General features: G+C 38.7%; 2 protein-coding genes across 2 annotated transcripts in view; both read left to right on the top strand.

Moving 5' to 3' along the window:
- Positions 1-14,301, top strand: part of LOC109483923 (guanine nucleotide-binding protein subunit alpha-13-like) — a 43,591-nt gene extending 29,290 nt beyond the window's left edge. The window contains exon 3 of the mRNA XM_019787064.1: positions 11,934-14,301. Coding sequence (XP_019642623.1) covers positions 11,934-12,509 — 576 coding nt within the window. The 3' untranslated portion in view covers positions 12,510-14,301. The remainder of the gene's footprint in view (positions 1-11,933) is intronic.
- Positions 14,302-17,811: 3,510 nt separating this feature from the next.
- LOC109483934 (probable cytosolic oligopeptidase A) overlaps positions 17,812-26,022 on the top strand; it is a 41,903-nt gene continuing 33,692 nt past the window's right edge. Inside the window, exons 1-5 of the mRNA XM_019787075.1 lie at positions 17,812-17,920; positions 19,189-19,323; positions 21,596-21,762; positions 22,554-22,690; positions 23,285-23,353. Coding sequence (XP_019642634.1) covers positions 17,823-17,920; positions 19,189-19,323; positions 21,596-21,762; positions 22,554-22,690; positions 23,285-23,353 — 606 coding nt within the window. The 5' untranslated portion in view covers positions 17,812-17,822. The remainder of the gene's footprint in view (positions 17,921-19,188; positions 19,324-21,595; positions 21,763-22,553; positions 22,691-23,284; positions 23,354-26,022) is intronic.

The following is a 26,022-nucleotide window of genomic DNA, read 5'->3' as shown; positions in this document are numbered from 1 at the left end:
TAGCATCACTACTGACGAACAGTAGTGGATGCTACCTGAAACGTCTGACTGTTTCCAAAATCATATCCAGTTGCTTGAGTAACTGCTTTTTGGCCTAAAATATTGGGTTCACATAATATTTGGGTGCACCATATACGTAACGGTACATTTGTAACATTATATTGTTAAGTAGAATGTCAGAAAAAAGCTAATTAAATTTCAGTTCTAAAGAAAAGTACCATAACAATGATTTTATTATTTTTCTGACACTTGGATGTTACTGAGAGTATGCTGCATACATATTACACTTATTATTTAACATCTTTGCATATACATAAACCTATGAAATTATTTGGGTGCACCAGCCTAGTATGTTGACTTCATGTCTCTTATTTTAACATTTCTGGCTATCATGGGTTGCCTTTGCCTGTTTTTTATTTTGCCCTGTCGCTTCAATTTTTTTCTGAAAAAATCAGAAACAACAAATTGAATTGGTGTTGCAGGTACATGTAGGTATTTTCAGCAGTTATTTCGATTCCTCAAATATTCATTATTATAATTATATTGTAAGGTTGCAGGTGCATGTAGGTATTTTCAGCAGTGATTTCAAGTCCTCTAATATTTACTAATAGTATATACATATAGTATATAATCTTGGTTGTATCACTATGTCTTTATCCATTTCATTCAAGTTCAAGTAATTTTTGTATTGTACGTTTCATGTCTTTCTTCAATAACAAACTTGTAGCATAGCTTACAACGAGTAAATATGTGCCTGTTGATAGCTGATATACTGACAACAGTGGAGGAAGTACAAACATGTAACGGTTTGTCACATGAATAGGGTTCAAGAATGTCAAATATTCAGGAACAGCTTTGTGGGTGGGACTGGCGTTTGTGCGAGCGTCTTAGCGTGTTTTCACGTAATTAATGGTGTACCATGAAGAAACAAATAACGACTTGAAAGCTGACATTTGTGAGCGAATGCAGGATGTTTCCCTCCATGTACATTTTTACGTGACCTTGACTTACATGTATTAACCCATGTCCTGTGTAGCCCATACATTCATCAGTTGTGTATATATGTATAAGGGTTGCACCATCTATATAGCGCCCTGTATATGTACGATTTGGGGGTATTTCTTGTGCAACGCATCATACCGCAACGAATGCAACAAATGCGGAAGTAACTATGCCACCGCAGGGCAAAAAAAAAGTCAAGGGTCTGTGACCTAATTAAGACATCAACAAAATTAATTTGAAGAAAATTGTGTAAAAAATGCCAGCAGGACATTGAGGGTTAACACAAAAGAATAGTTCAGGAATATTAATACTGTCGACTCTGTCTGTTGTAGTGTGTCACTCACTGTCAGATCAGACGCCACATCCAAATGTGAAGAAATATTCAATGATGATGTGTGTTTCCTGTTTCCCAACAGACCCTAGAAAAAACTGCAGACCCTATGACTTTTTTTGGGTGGATCCCTGCAAGGGACCTAATTTTTCGAGCTGATCAACCTTTTCTAGCTCCATGATCTGACACCTGAGTGATAAAACGTTGTACAATTGGTTTTCTGACATTGAAAATGAAAGTGTCCTCATGCAAATTTTACTTTGTTAAACTGTATTGTATAAGTTGAACCCCTATGTAGATATCACTGAAGTCTAAAAAAAAAATTGAAAAAAAAAAAAGATAATCCCTACCTACCGACCCTAATTTTTTCAGGACTGAAACAGGAAACACAACGTTGTTTTTCCTAGGCCTTATCAACATGTATATACAGTGCTGAGAAAATCTGCCTTGCCCCTCCCAAATGTCTAGTATTTGCGAAATTGCCCCAAGCAAGTTTGGGACCGTCCACTTTAGATCCAAGGACATGACAGCCATTGACAGACACACATTTGTACTCATCACGTTTGAACTCTGCTAGCCTTGAGCGCTAAGGCCACAGCAATTTAATTTGTTGCTTCTCAGATTTAAAAAAAAAAATGATGCGGGCGGGCAAAAAAAATTAAAATAAAAACAGGCCTAGGCATCCGATTATGGCCCAAAATTGTACAATAGAAGCCATGAAGTCAACACAACATTTAAACAATGAATTTTGAACTTTTAATGATACAACTGCATTGAAAGATGGGATAACTGTAATAACTAGGAAGAAAAGGACTGTTTTCAACTGTTCAGGGCAAAATATGAGCATTTTGCAGTTGATTCTGAATTTTTTTTTTTGTAAATCAGAAAAAAATGGACAGGGCGAATCTGAGAAACAACAAATTAAATTGTCGTGGCCTAAGAAGGAATTTTGAGCAAAGAAAGTGAGACTTACTGTGACAAGGTCAGCAAAAGTTGCCCAAGGTCAAGACCCACATTTTTGTGCATAAACATGGCCCTTAGGTTTAGTGGCTGACTGGGAGCTTGGAATGCACGCCTGCTGAGTTCTATGTGAGGGTGTGCATGGGGATATAACTTATAGTCTTATATTCCATAGTGATCCTCTGTTACAGGTTTTTGAATACAACTGTATATTATAGTAGTTTTTTTTTTTCTGAATTTATTATTGTCTTAAACCTTGGTGTGAGTAGAAGGATTTTGACTTTCCAAATTCAGGCTTCAGAAAAACCCCATTTGTACCCCATGCATATGACTGTTGCTCGGATGAAGAACTTCCCCAAATTAGACTTCAATCAACAAGATGGTGTCCAGTTTAGAAGATCTGCATTGGAAAATTATGCTGAATGTAGTAATGAAATAAGAAATTTGTCTCTCTGTATAAATAGATGGGATTCTTCAATTGAATCCAATTTGAAAAGGAAAATAGACAAAATGCTATTGCATATGATATATAGATTTAACGTAATAATATCTCTCAGAGACTGCAAAAAAGTGGACAATTCTTCTTTGTTAGAGGAAGAATTTCGAATGTTCTTGTAACTAAATGTAAGAATGTAAGAATCAATGGGCATAAAAATAGAGTAGTAAACAACTTTAAATTGACCGAACTGTCCACAGCATCTGTAGCACAATTAAATTCTCATGCTCATTTCGTGGAAAGGGAACTGAACTTCCTGAAATGAAAATTCCCATAAAACTGCGAGTGACCTTCCTGTCCATACAGCACGGAAGGTCAAGCAGGGTCAGGGGTGAGCAGGGGTCAATTGGCTCCTTTCCTGTTTGGTCAGGAAGTTATTAACTCGCTCTGGTGATGTGAGAGAGATTAATGTTTGTATGATGTAAGACTTAGTCATCTACATGCCCGTAGCCAGGATTTTGAATGGGGGGGTTCTTCCCACTGCTTGAGGGACCAGCGAGCGCTGTAGATGCGAGGTTACGAGGTTCCTACCCCCTTGGGGGGTATGCTCCCCAGGGAAATTTTGAAAAATGAACCTTCTGAAATGGCATTTCCTGCGTTAATGAGAGGATTTCAAAGTTTTAAAAGTTTTCCTTTTCAAAGAAAAAATCAGAGATAACTTTTTATTCAATGACAAAGTAGGCAGTTTTTATACGATTCCAGCCCCACTGGTGATACGGATCAGTCCATCTAAAGAAAAATCTTGGACTTTTACATAAAAAGTGGCCCAAAAAGTTTACCAGGACATTCCTTACCCCCCCCCCCCGAACCCCCCTGGCTACAGGCAATAATAATAATATGATCTAGGGCTTGAAATACTTTTTCTGCATACCTGCAGTGCCAGTGGTGCACGTACATGGAAAATAAATTGGACCAGTGACAAATTTTACCGGCACCACTCAAAATTTATGAAGTACATTTTGTATGGATGGTACTAGAAAGTAAAAACTGTTCAGAAACCATTGCCATTAATTTATTTTGTACTTCATCGATCAATGGAAACAGTCAATGCAGCAAATAAGAATCAACAACATTCTAGAAACCTAGTACCAGGCCCAGTACAGGTTAAGTCCCCTGTTTATTAATGACCTGTACTTAGCTTGTTAGAGCACAAACGTACGTTCATTATGCACCCAAAATTTCCAGCCCTGTAATAGATTTATTAATGTTTGGCTACATCATCATGTGTTGGAGGATTTTAGACAATTCTGGAGCTTCAATCTGTTGCAGAGATTTCTTTTCCAGTTAGGCCACACCAATTTAATTTGTTGGTTCTGGGATTTTTTCAGAAAAAATATGAAGCGACAGGGCGAAAAAATAAAAAATAAAAACAGGTCTAGGCATCTTATTATAGCCCCAAATGCTACAATATGAGCCATGAAGTCAACAAAAAAGGCTGGGTTAAAATCTAAAGTATAAATTTTGAACTTTTAATCAAACCACTGCATTGATAGATGGAAAAAACTGTAACAACTAGGAAGAAAAGGAATTTCCTCAACTGTTGGGGGCAAAATATGAGCATTTTTGAGTTGATTCAGAACCAGAATCTTTTTTTTTTTTTTGCAAATCAAGAAAAAATGAAGAGGCGAATCCGAGAACCAACAAATAAAATTGGTGTGGCCTTAGATAAATATTACAATAATTGTACCTGTACTGTGGAAAGTACATGTACAGTTACATGTAAGTGTGCCAAGCTGCTTTGAACGTGATGTGAACTGTAGTAGCTTAATCTTTGAGTTGAATAAAGTCAGAGGTATGGATGTGCTATATATATATGTATATGGGAGTTAAGGCCTCACCAATTCATTTGTTGGTTCTTGGATTCGCCTCTTCATTTTTTTCTGATTTGCAAAAAAAAAAAAACAAACAAAAAAACATCCAGGTTCTGAATTACTAGTATCTACAAAATGCTCATATTCTGGTCCCAGTAATGGAAGAAAGTCCTTTTCTTTCTAATTGTTACAGTTTTTCCATGTATCAATGTGGTGGTTTGATGAAAAGTTCAAAATTCATTGTTTAAATTTAACCCAGCCCAGCATGTTGACTACCCTGGCTCCCATTGTAGCATTTGGGGCTATCATAAGATGCCTAGGCCTGTTTTTATTTATTTTTTGCCCTGTCAATTCATATTTTTTCTGAAAAAATCAGAGAACCAACAAATTAAATTGGTGTGGCCTAAAGTGCAGATGAAGATGATGTGAGAATAATAGGAAGCCTAGCACGTGTACATGTATATGCGAGGAACACGTGCACGTGCATTCATGCCAAAGGCGTATAAGACTTCCTGCGCATGCCTAAATCTCAGCTGGAGTACAGAATTTGGAAATAAGCCCAGAGATTTGCAGCTGAGGAAGAAAATTATGATTGACACATAAAGAGAAACATTTCATAACATCCTGTCAATGGTATGATTTCCCCTCCTGTGTTGGAAGAAAAGTTTTACCTTTAAGCATCCTGTCAGCAGATTGCTTGCATTGTCACATCAATTTGTAACGCTTCTATGTAGGAAAATGCTTTAGGGAAAACTTCTACATTTCATACTCAGGGCTTGAAATTCATTTTTGAGAAAAGGTGTACTGGTGCACCCAACCTAAACAATTGGGTGCACCATATAAGATGAAATAAGAATGTCAGCAAAAACTAATTATGTTTTATTTCTTAAAGTGTTATAACAATGATTTTATTATTATGGGTTCACCACACCACGAAGTGGTGTGGTGAAACCATATTGCTTTTTCTGATGTTTCTTCTCCTTCTTCTCCTCCTTCTCCTGCCATTTTTTAAATGGATTCAGCTTCTTCATTTTAGGGCCCAAGGTCCTGAAATTTGGTATGGAGGTACAGTGGGCAAATACCCCTAGGCGTTTTTTAAATTTTTGTGATACAGGCTTTTAGAATGGTTTTATTTGAGTTTTTTGGCTGTGTTATAGCAAATGTATTACTGTGTTAGTGGCCTTGTTTACCACGTTTGGGCATGAGTCATCACAATGGAATGCAGGGCATCAACCAATAGGCATGCAGCTTTCCTCTATACTTCTTGCTGATTGGCTGTTGGGATTTAACTTGATTAACACCTGCACAGAAGCATTTCCATACTGACAGTATATCTGTATTCAAGTGTTTTGGTAGGTATTTCAAGCTTTCCTGCTCCAGCATTGGAATGCCGGGCATGGACGTATTTTTTTTTATTTTGAAAATCAGCAGTTTGCATTATGCAATTAAAAATCCTAACCAATAAAGTAGGGAATAGCTATCCAACTGTTGTTTTAGTTGTATTTTACTTCATATTATAGTTATATCAATGTAAATCATTGTTTTCCCTTGTGTTTCTCATTCTTTCCCTGCCATGTCGTAAAATGTGGTGAACCCATCGCTGTATTTGCTCCAAAGCAAATATTGGCCTTTCTAGTTTTATCTATTTTATTTATCTAACACTTAGATGTTAAGAATATGCTGTATACTACAATTATACATGTACATTCAATATCATATGTAAACCTACGAAAATATTTGGGTTCACTGGTGCGCCAACAGAAAAAAATTGGGTGCACAGCTCCAAATTTGGGTGCACTAAGGTGCACAATCATGCACCCACTTTTTTGTATTATAATGAATTGCATGGTAGTTTCACATGTACATGTAGGTCTATTAATACCTATGTCTAGAAGCTGATTTTACAGATTTTGATCTCAACTTTTAATTACTAGATAAATCATTTGAAAACTAACATTGCAAAAGAAACAAAACAGCAAAAGATGCAGCTCAAAGAATACTGCTGAGAAATATTTTACCTTCAAAACATACACAAATGTGCTATCTCCACATCTTCCACTCAGACGTACCAAGAGCTGTTCAAAGCTTTTTTCGGATCTACCAGTAAAAGTGGAAAGCCATTTTTCTTTACCCCCGGGAAACGTTCCCAAAGTTTTAAAAAGAAGTACAGACAACTGTAGATCTACAAAGAAGGATTTCCTCCCTGAACGCACTGCCCTTTCCATGCAATCTCACACAGAGGTTGCGCTATGCGCAGTAAATATAGAGACAAAACAAAGGCCGCGCTCTAAAAAGCGGCATGCTTGCGGCGCTCCACGTGGGAGTGTGTTCAGCGCGATAAACAAGTTATATTGCTTCTCATATATCACTGACAGGCGTTTGAATGCAGCCACACAGAACTGAAGAAAAGAAGTTATCCACGTAGGGTCTTTTGCATCCCCCGTAGGCACCTGTGGCATTTATTGCAGCCCACTCCAACATTAAGGAGAGCTGAATGATATTACACTTGGTCTGAGATTCTTTTTGAGTCATTCGGCCGTGGCGAGATTCAGATCCAATGCCTTCATGTCAAGGGAGAATGTAATAATGGTCTATTATAGAGCTGATACGAAAATCTGTCCCCACAGGGTCTGATAGAAACACATAGTGAAACTTGCTCTCTTACTCTCCAGGGCTCGAAATCCTTTTTTGGGAATAGGTACACTACACTGGTGCACCAAACGTAGAAAATTAGGCACAAATTTTTTTGGGGGTGCACCATATAAAAAAAACAAAACCTAATTACAGATCTTACTGCTCCTCTTCTGAGCTTGAATCTGAAATGGGAGCTAACTTCAAAATCTTACTCATGTGCTACAACAAAGATTTTATTACTTTTCTGACCCTTCGATGACAAGAATATCCTGTATACTATTATAAATCTAAGTACGAAGATACCTACAAAAATATTTGGGTGCATTGGTGCACCCACAGAAAACAATTGGGTGCACAGCTCAAATTTTGGGTGCACTAAAGTGCACATGAACCCGCCAGTATTTCAAGCCCAGCTCTCCTACCGTACAAATTTTCAAGTCAAGATTTTAGGTGCTCCTTTCAAATGATTGATGACTTAACATAATTGCGTATGGAAAAAAAATTAATATGAAATTTCATGTTGGATTTTATTTAAAACAAGAAATTTGAGATTCTTAAATGACTAAGAAAATTGAATCAGATATCTTGTTAACAGCAATGTTAATACATGTACTCTCATCTGCCGAATAAACATACCCCCCGGAATAAACGTACCCCCCGGACAAATCTTCAAAATCAAATAAACATACCCCCGGAATAAACGTACCCCCCCCGGAAAATTACCAAAATTGACGGGTAACCTGTGTCTCTTGTACTAAAAATGCGCCTTTACTGATATATGCACAAATCTTTAACTGTTATTTGCAATTAGGAATTTAAATAGACAACAAAAAAATAGCATTTAATATTTTGTATTTTGATAAGCACCACCCATGACAATAGAACATTCAGACGAATTTATGCACGCGGTGATTGCAAAAACCGGCCCGAAAATGACAAGTTTCTGGCTACAATACGCGTTTATAAACGTCTTCACGTCGATGATTTGTCAATTTTTTTCACACGAAGTTGAAAAAAATTACTGGTTTTCAAAAAATTAATAATCGTACTGTGCAAAATAAGAACGTACTGGGTAGATGTTCTGGCCCAAAAAAATAAACGTACCCATATGTTTATTCGGCAGATGAGAGTAGTAATGCTACAAGTGAAAGATGGGTGGTGTCACAATTAGTGCTGTGTACCGGTTTGCTGGAACTAGTTCCGAACATGTAAAAAATGTTTAGGTTCAATTCCCCTTAAAAAAAAACTGAATGTATGAAGCTTAGTTCCGGACTTACCAAAAAAAACCATGTCACAATCCCCTTTTTGTTCTAAACTGCATGAAATCTTCAATAAAAGATTTGTGCCGCAAAATGAAGAAATAAAGTAAACATTGCCACTGGGCATCGTCAAGTTTCGGCCTCCCTAAATTATGTGGCCACAGTTTTGCTTCATGGCACACAAACAACATATCTTGCTTCTAAACCCTGGTAGTGCAGTACTCGCTACAAAATTTTGCGGTAAATATGCTCTTTAGAACTACAGTAGCCAAAACAGCAGGTTGCATGAAAATGACATAACAGCCAAAACACAATAGATGTATTACCTTAGGGTCTTAACATGCAGATTTCACTAAATCTGTCGCCAGTTATGAAATTCCCCAGACCCCATATGGTGTACAATAATACGTAGCCACCATTTATATTATCATTCTATTTATTGAAACGAATATGAAATTGTTCAGAGATGTACAGAATATATAAAAGCTGTGAAAGAAGTAATTACCACTAGTACTACACCTGTGTCCATTAGCCGACTCCCTTCCATTATATTTATAAACTGATCACCAACGCATGAGATTATGCACTTAGACAAACGCAATCATGCCAAACCCTGAGACTTATTTTTGGCTCATCAAAATCGAAGTCAACATCTCAAGTGACATGTACATCAGAAGGCTCGTCCACCCTTCAGTTAATTGTTGCCTATTTTAGCTGAAAGCTTGCACGCAGTTCTGTCAGTTCTGATTCTTTGTTACACATAGGTAGACAAGATCTGAATGGGCACTGTTGAAGATAGCTTTATAATTACTTTACAGCCATTCAAGACTATGTATACTTCTTCAGGGCTCAAAATTAACTTTTTGACCAAGGAGCACTGTGCTCCGAACCCTTAAAAAGTTAGGAGCACAGGCTAAAATCTAGGCGCACCACCAAAAAATATTGTCCTATCGACGTGATTTGCAAGACTTAGCACGAATACACTGAAGCTGGGTTTTAAGGGATCTCCACAGAAATTTAGAGCTGGGTGGGCAGTTAGAGTGCAAAAGATGCAGCTTCCCCCTCCCTTGCATTTTGTCTTTCCCAGACATAAATGGAAGTCATTTCCTGCAAATTTAGCTGTACAATGTACGTTTGTACATCCTCTCTAAAATTTCAAATTCGTGTCAGGCAGGAAAAAATGTTTAAGTCATTAAGATATGTTCTTAATTCGTTATCAAGATATGTTCTTAATTCCAGCCTTGTCCTCTCCGTCTTCACTTTATACTGTTATTCAAAAAATAATATTAGCAGATTCTTGAATTTTGAAAAAATTGGGCATAGGTTCCACGCTATGACCCCTAACCGGGGGCCAACGGTGCTTCCACAAGTTCAGCAAGTGAAAAATACATGATACAAAATGTACATGTATTTTCTACCTGGAACCTGGAGCAAGTATTTCAAAGGTGTTTTAATATATTAAAAACTAAGGTAGATCGTATTTCCTTAAACCATTTCCCAAAAAAATCACATATCAATATAGCTGAATGAATAAAAATGTCAACAAGCATCCAACCGCACATTCTAACAAATAAACATTTATATTCTGACACTAGAAACCAATAAATTTGGAAAATTTAACGGTAATTTTTTTTCAAAATTTTCAAAGAATGACTAGTGCTGTGTACCTAAACCCACGTTCAGGTCCAGGTCCAGGTCCAGATTCAAGTCCAGAGGTTTAGGTTCAGGTCCAGACTTTTTAAGTCCTAACCTAAACCTTGTTGGACGTAAACCCTGGTCATATACAAAATATGGAAGGGACTTCTCATCAATTAACATTTCTCAATGGAAAATGGGTTCTGAACACTTCAATTTAATCTGGAGTGTCCACCTGAAAGGAAAGCTATTTTTGTATACTGGATTGAATCAGAATCATATTCTTCACACATTCAGTTTCCCTGTATGCTGCAGAATTTCTAAAGCTCAGGGTTCTAGCTAGGATTTAATTTTAGCGTAGTGGCACTGGCCGCATGTCAAGGGAGTCAAGCAACAGAAAGGGGGGATGGGGCAGAAGGGGGGATGTGCTTTTAAAAATTTGAGCTAAAGAAGAGGTCATTTGAGGGATACCCAAAGGGAAAAACATGTTATTTCTAAGGTACAATGTATGTACAATGTATCCTTGATTGGTAATTTTTCACATTTGATCTGGCATTCTTGAACAAAGAAATACAGTCACAATGCCCCTATGCTGTATTGAAAATTAGCGTAAGGGGGAAATTTAGCGTAGGGGGGTCAAAATTATAGCGTCGGGGCCCCTTCGCGCTAGCTAGAACCCAGTGAAGCTATACTAATGTGATACCAAAAGGCTATATTTGCAGACAAAGCTGTAAGCTTTCATGATGCCTGCATTTCTTGATTACAATCCAACATAGAGTGGACCACAGTAAATTCAGCACCAAGGCCAGCTCCTATGACTGTGGGCACACACATGGGAAGGCCAGATAGCAATGGAAGGCCAAACCTGTATTATCTGTTTAAAATTAATGTGTTTTTGAAATAGGCAGTTGCTATGAGCTCTTATCACTAGCATACACACACAGCCTCACATTGCCTTTCAAAAGAGTTTGAAGATGCAAAGCTACATTTGTGTACAGGAATGTCTTTGTACTAGTAATCTTATGTTGATCGCTTAAAAAAAGGATTATGATTGCTGTTAAATTACTGCAACAATGATGTCTTTGATTTGATTTAATTTATTGAAATTGTAACAGTACAATACACGTGGGACAAAGGCAGCTGTTGCTGGTGTTGTGTCTCACACATAGAACACATACATCAGTGAAACAGTTAATGTTGGAGGAACAGGGAAGCTCTTTTATGTCATTGATGAATACAAGAAGTAGCAGTGGGCCCAATATACCTACCTTGAGGCACACCAGCCCATCACAACTTGTTACTGTCGGCCTGTAAGGTAGATAGTCAGCAAACCACTTATTGAAGTCTTTTGCTGTATGAGTATGTTTATTACCTCCGGGGGAGGAGACATCCTTCCGTGGAAGGGTTTTGTGAGAGATTTAGATTTTCATGTTCGCAGCTGTTTCTCGCGTTTGGGTGGACGGATTTTTTTGGGACTCGGTGTATGTTTTGCTATTGGGCTGTAGATTATGCACATTCTTTTGTTTTTATTGTATATGTGTTTTTGGGGCGTGAAAATGGTGCCTTTTGGTTGCCCCAGAACGGTGACCCCTTTGAGTGTAAAAATGGTCGCGACCGTTGACCTTTGGTGTGTTTAAGCTATTCTCGGTCTGGTCCACGTATATGACCCCTTGCACAGAGGGGTGCCCTGTCTCGATAAATTCTTTGTTTAAAACCCCATATAAAAATATACAATAAAAAGACCGGTGGCATAAAATCTCAGATTTTACTTGTTTCTTTATTTGTATATTGTCTGTCTGTTGCAGGAGTACATTCCAAGCAAGCAAGACGTCCTGTACGCGAGAAAGGCCACCAAAGGCATTGTGGAACATGAATTTGACATTAAAGGCATCCCCTTCCTCATGGTGGACGTGGGAGGTCAGAGGTCGCAGCGCCAGAAGTGGTTCCAGTGCTTCGAGTCGGTCACGTCCATCCTGTTCCTGGTGTCGTCCAGCGAGTTCGACCAAGTCCTGATGGAAGACCGGAAAACGAACCGCCTGGTGGAGTCCCTCAACATCTTCGAGACGATAGTGAATAATAAGACTTTCACGGAGGTGTCCATCATCCTGTTCCTCAACAAGACGGACTTGTTGCAAGACAAGGTCAAGTACGTGAGCGTCAAGGATTACTTCGCCGAGTTCCCGGACTCCTCGGACCCGCACAATCTGACGGACGTGCAAAACTTTATCCTGAACCTGTTCGACGCTAAGAGGCGGGAGCGGAACAAGCCGCTGTTCCACCACTTCACCACGGCCGTCGACACGGAGAACATCAAGTTCGTCTTTCACGCCGTCAAGGACACCATCCTCCAGGACAATCTTAAGCAGCTCATGTTGCAGTAACCATGGCGACCGGTTGCCATTAGCAACAGGCGCTCCTGCTGCTTCCTTCGTGGCAACTCGATTCCTGTGTGGACGAACGTCCTGGTCTTTGGAGTTCTCGTGCTATAGTAAGGTTTCCCAGATTTAAGATGTAAGAATAAGCACCAATGCCATTGGTTAATGTCCATCATTCAGAGATAGTGTGGCCGCCGTGCCTTCGATGACGTGTCTTAAAAGTGTTGAAGACAAATTTAAGAAGTCTTACAAGTAATGATGACCAACCGTTTTCTACCAAGGGTTTGATTAGAAGGTCTCTCTACAATGCTAATTAATTGTCCAAAACTTACAGCACCTTGAATGAATGAAAACAGTGTCACATTTGGTAGTAAATTCATAATTGTAAATATCAGTTGACGTGATTTGATAAAAACAAGTCACTGGTCTATTCCATTGGATTGGGCAAATTTGCAGATTGGTTCTTAACAAATTACATGACATGTGATCATTTCTGGTTGCCCATTTTGTGTGCTAAACTTGATGATTCTGGCTTTTGAAAAGGACTGGATAATCAAGCAATATTACTGTGGTTTGGCAGCTACAAAAAGGGTGAGCATAGGCCAGTGGTTTTGAAACTCTCTACTTATTCCTTGTTTCCAAACTCCTTAGCTTTTTTCACCCCAAATGCCTATTATATATACATCTTGTATCGTAACTGAAACATCTACAGTGTCCATGAAAAATCGGTAAACTTCTATCTGTCACTATTTTATAAACTTCGCTTTCATGACAAGAAATTTCTGATCAGAGAATGTACCAGGTCTTTTATACTTCACATAAAAACTAAGGCATTTATTGTGTAATCGGTGCATGTTTTTTGCCAGTGGTCTCTTGGTCAGTACACTTTGATACTGTGTAAAAGGCATTTTTGATGTAACCAACACAAAACAGATTTGTTCAATGTCACCAGATGCTAACTACATTGTATAACAGTGAACACAAAATAGGATGAATTAATATCATTATCTACAGTAATAGAAGATGACTGCTCTAAAGATATCCTCAGAAATTGTTAGTCTTATTGTCAATTATCAGATCGGTTGACTCCAAATTGAACCAAATTTCAAAATACAACTGTACTGTAACTGAAGGTTTTGACAAATTTCAGAGAAAGAATTCATTGTGGCTTTTTAACACAGAATTTTGAAAACCAGAGCATATCCCTGTCTTGTTACTATAACCAAATCTTTTTGAATGACCTAAAATCCTTTTTTTAATCAAAACAAAATGCTCAGAAGTATGTCAGTACAAAATAACTGTTGAGGCTTAAACTGTAATAACTGACACGTAGAAATTTGACTGTTTGATTCCAGATTTTCTACCCTTTTTGCTGCTGTATAGTCCGACACGTTACTGACTAATTACTTAGGCTACAGTAGCTGTTTTGATGGGTTAACCAGTGCGTAAGATGACAGGGAAACTCGCATGTGTAATAATAACTGACCCAAATCCTCATGATTGTATTTCTTAATTATAAGGTAGATGTTTTGGATATGAAAGCAATGGTTACTATTGTACATATGTAATGTAAAAATCATCAAAATAATTAACCTCCAAGACTGAAACATTGGAAGCCATGACTTTAAGTATATTTTCCACAATTATTTTCATCTTGTATTTTGTTTTTTCATGAAGATATATTGTATACTCATCACATTATTAACAATTCTTACATGTTATGCTGTTGAGTAAGGTTTCTGTAGGGCCACACCAATTTAATTGGTTGTTTCTCAGATTCGCCTGTACATTTTTTTCTGATTTAAAAAAAAAAAAAGATTTTAGGTTCTGAATAAACTCAAAAATGATAAATGAAAGACATATTTTGGCCATATCGGTTGAAGAAAGTCCATTTCTTCCTAGTTGTTAAAGTTTTTCTATGTAACAATGCAATTTTGTTTCATTTAAAGTTCAAAATTTGTTGTTTTAATTATAAATCTGCCTGGTATGTTCACTTCATGGCTCATATTGTAATATTTCTGGCTATCATGGGGTGCCTTGGCCTTTTAAATTATTTTTTTCCCTGTCGCTTCATATTTTTTCTGAAAAAAAAATCCGAGAAACAGCAAATTAAATTGGTGTGGCCTAGATAGTGAATTTTTCCATGGTCTCTATATAATAGAGTTCAGAATGCACTACATTTAGTTAACTGAAGACTTAGAAACAGCGTGTCATCTTCACACTTTCAAGGGCTTGTGGTTTAAGAATTGAAAGATCTTTTGAATGTCAACTTAAGATACGTGAAATTAAGGATAAGAATGTAACCAAGACTTTTGGACAAGTGAAGAATGAATAGAAAAGCTTGTAACGTAGAATAGTGTGGTGTTTGAAAAAAAAGGTATGTAGAGTTGGAGAACACTGTAAAAGGATGGTGAAAAAGCCACTGGAAAGGTAATATCGAAACTGCTAAAAAAACATGGATGCTTTGCGTGTGGACTTAAGGATATTGAATTGTATTTGAATGTGAAAAGGCTGAATGGAAGCCTTATAGATATAGAAGAAATTGAATGAAGAATATTCTTTTCCAGATGGTCTTGGATTGTCAACTAACACTAAGAAAGACTTGAGGTACAATAGGTCTTAATACCAGATTAGTAGCTAGAAAAATAATCACTCGGATAGTTCCTGCATTTTTAAGCATGTGCATGCATGTATGAGTTTGCATGCTCGTTTAATTTATGATTTATAAATACATGGGTGTGGTGGTCATTATAAACACTCAAAACTTATTTGTGAATAATTTTGATTTTTAATGAATCTATGTCGATGTTGTAGGTTTTCTTTTTGTGTTTTTGAGGAAGAATTTTGACTACGGCTATGTAACTGCTCTGTGGATAGCTATTGCAAACTTTGCTTTCTGTGGGTAAATGCAGCCTAGAAGTGAGACCTAAGCAACTATTATAATTATGTCATGATTTCTACAGTGTTTTATACAAGAAATGCCATTTTGCTGAGAGCCACACTAAAGAAACAGATCTTACTTATCTGTTTTTCTTAAAGAAGTCGTGTACTCTACAACCTGCACAGGTGACATTGCCTTAATATTCACACTGGAGCTTTTGATCAGTCAATGATGTCAACACACATACTAGTATACCGGTAGCTAAGTAACCAATGATAACACTCGAAACTAACAGTTTCAACATTACAAAAGTACAAGGTTTCTGATTGGTTGATACAGGTATGTAGCTAAGTAACCAATGAGAAAACTCAAAACTAACAGTTTCAACATTACAAGGTTTCTGATTGGTTGATACAGGTATGTAGCTAAGTAACCAATGAAAAAAACTCGAAACTAACAGTTTCCACATTACAAAAGTACAAGGTTTCTGATTGGTTGATACAGCTATGTAGCTAAGTAACCAATGAGAAAACTCGAAACTAACAGTTTCAACATTACACTAAAGTGCAAGGTTTCTGATTGGTTGATACAGGTATGTGCTCTGCTGCCAATGCCATTGTTATTCAAATGAATCAATTCAAATGCCTTTATGCATTCCTGAAGCTTTAATCTATGACATCCACATGATACAGACTTAAAACAATTAACTGGAAATGTGCCAACATAGTAATTATAAAGCTTAACCCAATAAAACTGGGTATTCAATGTATTACTGTTATTGACTTGTAGCAAGTTTTTGACTGCTTTGTTTAATCATTCCATCTGAGCTGTGAAGAAGTAGCAATGACATTGTGATGTTATAAACCAATGGCTGCATTTATTGCTTGCTTGCTTGCAGAGTGTAGACTTTAGAACTGGATTTCAGAACGCAGACTGTATAGTTTGTTATCTTAGTGTAGACTTTTCTATCTTAAACTTGAAGTGCTGACGATAGACCTAGAGGCAATAGTAACTCGAATAACCAGAATTTGTCTGTGGAAAAAGAAGAAAAAAAAAGTGCCATTGACTTGTGAAATGGTACCGAATAATAATACTGTTACTCTGTGAAGTCATTGTCTTTCAATGGGTTTGTAACTTTTGGCTGTGAATTTTCTCTACTGACAGTGACTCTTCCCTTTGTACAAGAGCTGAATATAAAGCCATGGTTTGCTTTAAAAGTGTTGTGTCCTTGTTTTTCTTGTCTCTTTTTCCATCCAATCCAAGACAATTCCACTTTAGTCTTTGGTAGAAATATAGAGGCGATACATGTAGGTTGTAGCTATGAAGCAAGTTTAAACTGTAATTTCCAACACAACAAATTGGACTCACTCAAGTTTTGGACTGTACAACTGTAATGTGCCCTGATGTAGATGGCCTCTTTAATCCCTCGTGCAAAGAAGTCTGGCCATCTACATCAGGGCATTACAACCATCCCTTAACAGAGACGGGGGGCGCCACAGACTTTCTGCAACCTATGATCCACTGCTCACAGAGTCACGTGTGTTATCTGCGTGACGTCACGGAAGCGGTGGATTGCTCATTCCTTCACAAAGACTGGAGTTGTACAGTCGAAAATTTGGGTGAGTCCAATTTGTTGTGTTGGAAATTACAGTTGCTTCATAATTATTTCTACCAACACAGATGAACTTTCAAGAAGGTTGCAGCTGTGGGCATGCACTTTTTAATTTACAGAATTACGCTACGCTCATTCCAAATTTGCTGATGCACAAGCCACTACAATTTGGATGATTAGACTAAGCACATTGTCAAATGTTATGACCTGAAGTAGTCTAAAGACACCATTTTCGATGTACATTTTGTATAATATTATGATTGATAGATTGTATATCTACAGGTATTCCGAGAATAAGTGAGTTTCTACATTTGGTCAATTTTTTTAGGTATAGACTATTTCTTTTACAAAATGTATTTAATAAGTTTTGAAAATCACCATAACACGGATAGCCATTAATTAATAGCTGGTAGAAACTAGCCTGGGTACCATCCGGATTTTCGCTACGCAACGCTCGAAAAAATTGACACGCAACGCTCGAAAAAATTGATTTTTTTCGAGCGTCGCACAGCGAAAATCCAGATGGTACCCAGATGGCTTAGTAGGTAGAAACTAAATGCAGTATAAATTTGGAGATAACTTAAACATGCTCAGTGGGACAATTGAAATGGTATCCATTGTTGTAACTAATGGATCTGTTTTGTAAATGTTTACCAAGGACATTATACTCTCTGTGTACAATGTCCTTGGTTTTACTTATAACTCTGCTGCACTGTCACTGGCAACCAACAGGGGGCGTCCATTGACGTACCAATGTTTTCAGCCACCCTCCCCGAGAGAAAAGTGGATCAATCCGTTTACCTTTAACCTCTAAACCAAAAACAAAATGGCAACGTCCATGGGCAGAGTTTTGGTCCACAGTGTCGTGAAATCTCTCTGTAGAAAAGGAAGGACAAGACATTGTCTTCGGATACGGAGTGGACGGTAAGTAACTTGTAGGAGGTAACGATACAGTCAACATTTTTGTAGTAAAGGTAAAGATATTTGGGTAACTGTTAGTTTGTTTGGACGCAAAAAAAAATATGAAGCCCCCCTCCCCATATTTTTTCTCACGCGGTTCTGCAAATTTTGGGCCATGTTGATTTGATTATATGGATGACATCCTCTGGGAACTCCAAAACTGACCCGAGCGTGCGAATAAAAAAAGTTTGGCAAAAAAAAAAAAAGTTTCCTTCATTATGAAATCTACGTGGTCACGAAGGTTGAACAAAATAACACACAGAGTAATATAATTTTATTGGCATGGTGAATAATAATTGTAGACTTCATTTTTATTCCTTCACATTTTCTTCTTGCCCTTTAGAATGGATTTTGGCATTGAGTATCGTTATCCAATATTTTCAGTTTACGGCATATTTGCTCAGTTTGCAGCTACTTTGTACGATTTACGGTCAAAAACTTTTTTTATTTGTGGAAAAAGACAAAAATTCATGTGTGCCGGATGTCATCCATATAATCAAATCAACATGGCCTTACATCTGTGTCCATAATATCACCAGGGTCCATAATATCGCCACCTTGAGAAATAGTGTGCTTAAAGATATTTTTACTGCAACATACTTTTGGTATGCATTCCTGCACACCTCAAATGTACATACCTAGGGTATGTTGCAGTAAAAATATCTTTAAGCACACTGTTTCTCACGGTGGCGATATTAATTATTATGTCCTACCTGGGCCGCGATTACGTTCGATACGGGTGTTCCGGCCCGTGTGATAACTAGCGGTACAGCCCGGGGGTTCTTAACGCGTACGGCCCGGGCCTTCCAAATGTTCCATAGAACGATTCGAACGCGTTTCGCCCTAACCGCTTGCACCGCTTTCGAAAATTCGAATATACAAATTCGGACGTTGGGATTGATGTTGTAGCGTTTTTTGGGTTCAGGGACACCAAATTTTTGCTCATTTTGCACTGAAAGGCGTGTTTTCTTGGGTAGGTATGACATAAATAAAATACAACACGGTGTATTCCGCATCACCCTCGGTCCCAGCCCTCCCACGGATCGGATCTCCCTCCGGCCTTCGGCCGTCGGGCGATCCGACGCGCGGTCGGGCTGGTACCTCGGGTGATACGGAATACACCGTGTTGTATTCTATATTTATGAACTCTGGTGATATTATGGACACAGATGTTAAGTTCGTATACAAAAAAGACTTGGATCATTTGGCTCATTCCTCTCGTGTGCTCTTAGGTGTTGCTGTCTGGTTATTGCCATGGTAATGATAATGTCGTCCCTGGTATTGCGGGGAGTTGTAGCCGTCATCACCCCACAACCGTACTGCTACTGGCCCTGGCCCATCCACCCTCTCCTAACACAGCCGCAAAGGTAGCTTGGTGGTCATTCATTCACCAGTTTCCCATTCCCAGAATGCAATGCGAAACTGCGGGGGTAACCCTCATTTGCATATGACTGGAAGGCATCGGAATGATCCTGGTGACGTTAAACAGCTTGTTTTTCACTGTGTTTTAAGGTGTTGGGGCATTTTATGCTCAACATTAATTAAAATACTATGGGCCAAATCTGACAACAGATAGAGAAGGAAGTTTAGTGGTCTTTTCAACACGGAACATGTGGTTTGTAACGTTGCAGCATCAGTATAGCGTTACCACTATAACGTTACAAACCACATATTCCAAACTAGAAAGGCCAATATTTGCTTTGGAGCAAATACAGCGATGGGTTCACCACATTTTACGACATGGCAGGGAAAGAATGAAAAACACAAGGGAAAACAATGATTTACATTGATATAACTATAATATGAAGTAAAATACAACTAAAACAACAGTTGGATAGCTATTCCCTACTTTATTGGTTAGGATTTTTAATTGCATAATGCAAACTGTTGATTTTCAAAATAAAAAAAAACGTCCATGCCCCGCATTCCAATGCTGGAGCAGGAAAGCTTGAAATACCTACCAAAACACTTGAATACAGACATACTGTCAGTATGGAAATGCTCTGTGCAGGTGTTAATCAAGTTAAATCCCAACAGCTAATCAGCAAGAAATGCTCTGTGCAGGTGGAAATGCTCTGTGCAGGTGTTGATCAAGTTAAATCCCAACAGCCAATCAGCAAGAAGAATAGAGGAAAGCTGCATGCCTATTGGTTGATGCCCTGCATTCCATTGTGATGACTCATGCCCAAACGTGGTAAACAAGGCACACTAACACAGTAATACATTTGCTATAACACAGCCAAAAAACTCAAATAAAACCATTCTAAAAGCCTGTATCACAATAATTTAAAAAACGCCTAGGGGTATTTGCCCACTGTACCTCCATACCAAATTTCAGGACCTTGGGCCCTAAAATGAAGAAGCTGAATCCATTTAAAAAATGGCAGGAGAAGGAGAAGAAACATCAGAAAAAGCAATATGGGTTCACCACCACTTCGTGGTGTGGTGAACCCATAAAAATTCATTCTCTATTTGCTTTCAGATTCAACCCATAGTATCAAATGCCCCGACAACTCAAAACACACTGAAAAACAAGCTGTTTAACGTCAACAGGATCATTCCGATGCCTTCCTGTCCTATGCAAATGAGGGTTACCCCCGTATTTTCACATTGCATTCTGGGGATGGGAAACTGGTGGATTGCTTTGAAATCATTGCTTCTGGGGAAGTTCTGCCTTTGGCTGTGACAAAACCTTTCAAATTTCCATTTCAATGGCTTCATGTTTAGCCTGTAATAATATTATCATTTATCATTAAAAATTATGTTTACCAAAGGAAAACATATTGTTCTTGTTAGATGTTTCCTCTTCTTCTTTGATTCTTCAAACCAATAAGATCAATGACCTGAACCAGATGTCTGTCACCATGGTAACTGGTGTTGGGTTACATCATGTTGCAATCATGCATTTGCTTTGCAAATGTTACCTTTCTAGTAGCATCTTTGACTTTGGTTACCAAAGTTAGATGTCTCTGCTGGCTATGGTGTTAGGGTGAGGGCTGGAGAAAGCAGGGTTTTCTTCCAAGCAAATCTTTCAGTGGCCACTGAATACTGTCTGGCTAATGGATACTGCCTGACCAATTTGATACTGTCTTTACAGCAACCAAAAGATCTGCTTGGAGATAAACAAAAGGAGCATTTGACTCCTAAGTTGATCATTGTAAGTGCTGTGTACCTAAACCCACATTTAGGTTCTGGTCCAGATTCAAGTCCAGACCAGAGGTTTAGGTTCAGTTCCAGACTTGTAAGTCCAGACCTAAACCCATGGCATGTACAAAAGTGCTTGTTGGCAACCTTGCAATGTTATCTGGGCAAAGCTGTGGCCACATAACATGGAGGCCGGTACTTGACGATGCCCGATGGCAATGTTTCCTTCATTTTGCAGCAAAGATATTGCAATCTACGGAAGGTTTTAGGTGGTTTGGAAAGAAAAGGGGTATGTGACATGGTCATCAAAATTATATGGTAATAAGTCCTGACTCAATTCTTGACTTTTAACTTTTTTTGGACTTGAACCTAAACATTCTTACAAGGCCGGATCCAAGTCCAGTGAACCAGTACACAGCACTAATCATTGTAGTACATGTGTACAAATGTTACCTGTTTGAGATGATGGTACCAGTATGCTTTTTTTGCCTACAGATACTGCAGTACAGCTGCAGCTGTAACACCTGCCAACAACCCGCTGCTGAGACACGAGCACCTGCCAGAGTTCCAGGCCATCAAGGCTGAGCATGTGGTACCAGCTGTGAAGACACTGGTGGAAGAACTGGAGACGGGGGTTGGAAAACTGGAGAACAACATAGAAGGTCTCATGCAGAATCTGTATTTAATATATGCCTGACTGTATTTACTGTTGTATCATATGTTTTGTATTGTGTAGAACACAGCATCAGCTGAATTTGCTGCCTAGTGCTCCACTGTGTATTGCTGTTGCAACTTGAATAAAGAAATGTGTAATAAACTGTGATATACAAATGGAATGGGGTGAGGTGGGATAAGTACGGAGGAGATAAGGAGGTATTGTACAATGTATGTGTACATGTACATGTAAGTCAGGGCTCTTGCCAGCTTGAAATTTTTTTCCATCAGCTTAGGTTCACAATTGGGGCACTTGCAATCTTGGGGGGTCCGGGGAAAATTTTGGATTTTTAAGGCTCGAAAGCCACAATTTCCCGCATTTTGAGAGGTAAATAATGAGAGTGGTTATCAGTGGTCCATTGAATGTTTTCGTATTTTTACCCAAGATATTTGTCGACTTTGTCCGTCAGCGATCAAGGTTGATGGATTGGTTTAATTTTTTTCTATCACATGCCACAAAGTTCTAGTAATTGACTGAAAAAAATGGTGCTCAGACTAGAGCCCACTGATAAGTGTTGTGTGTTTGACCTTCCCATACTCTTTGTCATAGATGCTAAGTGCTTTAAGCAGAGAAAGTAGTATGTACCATTTGTAAAGTCTTTGTATGACCTGTCCGGGGTTTAATTTGAACTCACCACCTCCCAGTTACAAAGGGAGCACTCTACCCGATTGAGCTACTCTACCAGTTTGGTAAAGATGAGGTAACATTCTATAAAATTTGAACCTCCATGTTCCTCAGATGTGAGTACAGTGACCTGGCCTACACTAGTGGAGACCCTGGAAAGACTGTCCTTCCCTCTGGAGTTTGCCTGGGGTGCTGTTTCACACCTCAATGGTGTCAAGAACAACGATGCACTCAGAGAGGCTGTGGAACAGGTGAGGTGGGGTTCTTGAGAAGCTCCAGAGTCCTAATAAGAAGACCTTAGATGTATATGGATAATAATTATATCTTTTACCAATAAAATGTGAGATATAAATGTAGACTTGGACAAGATTGCCATACTAGTCAAACAAAAATGATTTAGGACTGTATCAGGGTCATTTCTACTTACCTGAACCAACTTTTCACCTGCCTGAAATATAAATATATGTCACATATTTTTATGCATTTTTACTTTAATTATTTTATTTTTTAGCAAGAAAACCACTTTAACGTTTATGATATTGCATGCCAAAAGGGCATACTTTTGACTGGTATCAATATAATATTTTTATAGTAAAATTATGAGTAATTTTGCTCTAAACACTAGTATCTAATCTTATCCAAACACTGCTATACTGGGGCATAATGCCACATAAAAAAAAGATTATTTGCTCAAAACGGTGCTTTTACTTGCCCTGGGCAAGTGGGCAAGTGGACTTGTCCAACCCTGCTGCATTATATTGTTACAAATTGGTTTAGTAAAAGGTTGTGCACTGAAAATTAAGTCAGCTGATGATAGATTTGCTTGTGTTTTTGTCTCCCTCTAGGCACAACCATTGGTAGTTCAGATCACCAGCAGAGTGGCTCAGAGCAGACCTGTGTTTAATGGACTCAAGGTAAGAGTGAACGTGCCTTAGAGATCTACATGTAGTTTCCCAATAAAAATACTAGGAATTTATATATATTTACCTGTAATGTAAGGGGGCAGGGGCTCACAATAACAGATCACTGATGATACATGTCCTTGGTGCTGAATGGCAATTTATTAATATTTCTTCCTATTCAATGATACTTGATTATCTGTCTACTAGTAAAATTCTTACGGTTGTCTGGAGTACTTGCATAACAACATTGCCTGTTAGGCCATGTTGATATGGATGACATCCGCGCGCATGAATTTTCGGCCGTTTCCAAAAAAAAAAGAAGTTTTCAACCATACTGTAAATCATACAAAACAGTTGCAAAATGAGCAAAAATATACAATAAGTTACAAAAAAAATCAACAAGAAGCCATAGGTGACAATCCTCCGTGAAGTTTTATATATTTCAACAAAAACAATCCCAAGCGTCAACGCCAGACCTACTGTGCAGACATTATAATTAGGCAACGGTTAATACAATGAGGGCGCGTCACAAGCATAAAACATACAAAGAGCTAAATCCATTACTGCTCCCAGGGCATGTAAAGATACTGTGCTTCAAGTTCGAAGTTCATTTTAATTACACACACACAATCATTGCATTCACATAAAGATCGGACTATCATGGTCGTGTCTAGTAACAAAGACAGCCCCACCGTCTTAGGGACTGTACGATATTTAGCGGGGGGGGGAGGTCTGGTGCGTAGGGGGGGGAGGGCCATGGAAAAAATATTTGGCATATGGGGGAGGGCCATGGAAAAAAATCGGGGCTGGGGGGAGGGCCATGGAAAATTTGTTTTACGTATCCGTCGTACGATCCTACGTTCCTAGCTCTGAAAATGTGCAATGCTTCTCGGAAAAGTGTCCCTCAAAATGCAGGAAATAATGTTCAGAGGGTCAACTTTTACACATTTTTCCCGAACTCTCGCGCCTTCGGCGCTCGACAGAATCTTACGGCAAACAAAATTGCGATGACGGACGGGAAAAATCAGGCTGGCTAGAACACTGATTATTGAAAAATATCAACAAAAAAATGAATACTAAAGCATGTAGGTCTAAGACTAGCACATTAACCAAGAAACACCGGTTCTTTTACAGCAGGCGACGCCCTGACGCTCAAATCTGGCCTGCTTTGTGCTGTTGTACTAAAACGTGATTTGTTTAAGTTTTTTTTAACCATTTTTACTTACCGTAAATCCCCGACTAATGTACGTACTTCTTAAACTTTTCAAAATCCCCAAAGTGCCTCGGGCCGTCGCCAAATTCGGGGTGCGTACTTTATTTGAGATTTTCCCCCGACAAATCCGTGGACGACCCAGGAATATAGCGGAACACCGGCACGGGGAGCTTGGAACGAATTCGTCCCTAGCATGTTTAGATAACAATATGGACGAGTGGAAATAAAGTTAACCTTCAATCAATGAACATATTTCCTCTGACTATCGTCGATATTTACACCAAGTTCCGGTAAAAGAAGTCAAGTCAAGCAGTGCACGGTAAGAAAATGTAGGTCACTGAATGGCGTTTGGCGCTTTGTCATGCCGACCGGATCGTTTGTCAGCCTGTCGGTGCCAATCTCAGTGGACCCCCGCCGAAAATTAAAACAAAAAACAAAAAAACGTAAGTACATATACAATATTGCAAGATTGTTTATGAGTAGTAATATTTGAAATGATCCGCAAGCCATGAACGTTCTTGATCGTCGTAACGTAACATATGATAGCGTAATACTAATAGTTGTACCTGATGGTCACTTCTAATGCACTTCCGGCTTGAGTTGAACTCAGAAATATTCAACAAAGATTATGCCCATGCCGTTTCAAAGGTTTAGCTAACTAACAGAAATTGTTAGCCATGTTTCATTTCGTATCACAAATCTTTTTGAATCTTGATAAATGCCACTTTGTAGCGGGCTATAGCTGCCATGCACGACGTGAAAATGCCAGCTAGATGTACTTCTACCCGGCTGTTGCAAACTACAATGATAGGGGCGGAGTTATAAAATGTAGTCTTTAATAATAAATAATGAAATCTTACCGCCGGCCGGTGGGCGGGTCCAGTCTGTACGCGCCGACAGGCGTGGCGCCAGTGTTCGTGCCGTTGCCTTGGCATTGCATGAAGTACCCCAACTAGACCGGGAAGCCACGTGCACGTACTTAAGCGTGATCGGCGTGAATAAGGGCGTAAATAAACTTTGAATCATGCAACGTCCGTTCTCTTGTTCACGCCGAACTCTAATTCCCCAAAGTACACCTACAACTGAAAAACGAAGAGAGGGTCGTGGCAGCGCTGAGGACAGCGAACCTGGGCCCCGAAAAGGAAGTATTTCTTTCCTCTGAACAGACTGTAACGTTACCCCGTAGTACACGGCCTAAATCTATTTTTAAACAGCTTTTTTTCTAGAACGAACTGTCTTTTATTAATAAGACATACATACAGGTCCACAGTGGCACCGGCCGTGCGTACAAGGAGTGCGTATTTTATTCGAGTTTTTCCATTTTACGTTTCAGACGGGAATATTTGTCTCCCACCAGCCCCAAATCGGGGTGTGCGTACTTTAATCGGGATGTGTACTATATTCGGGAAATTACGGGTACCTGTAGGGGGAGGGCCAAAGAAAAAAATTTAGAGATTGGGGGGGAGGG

Source organism: Branchiostoma belcheri, unplaced genomic scaffold, assembly GCF_001625305.1.
Source record: "Branchiostoma belcheri isolate BF01 breed outbred unplaced genomic scaffold, Haploidv18h27 scaffold67, whole genome shotgun sequence".
Classification (NCBI taxonomy): Eukaryota; Metazoa; Chordata; class Leptocardii; order Amphioxiformes; family Branchiostomatidae; genus Branchiostoma; species Branchiostoma belcheri.
This window is presented reverse-complemented; position numbering and strand designations above follow the sequence as displayed.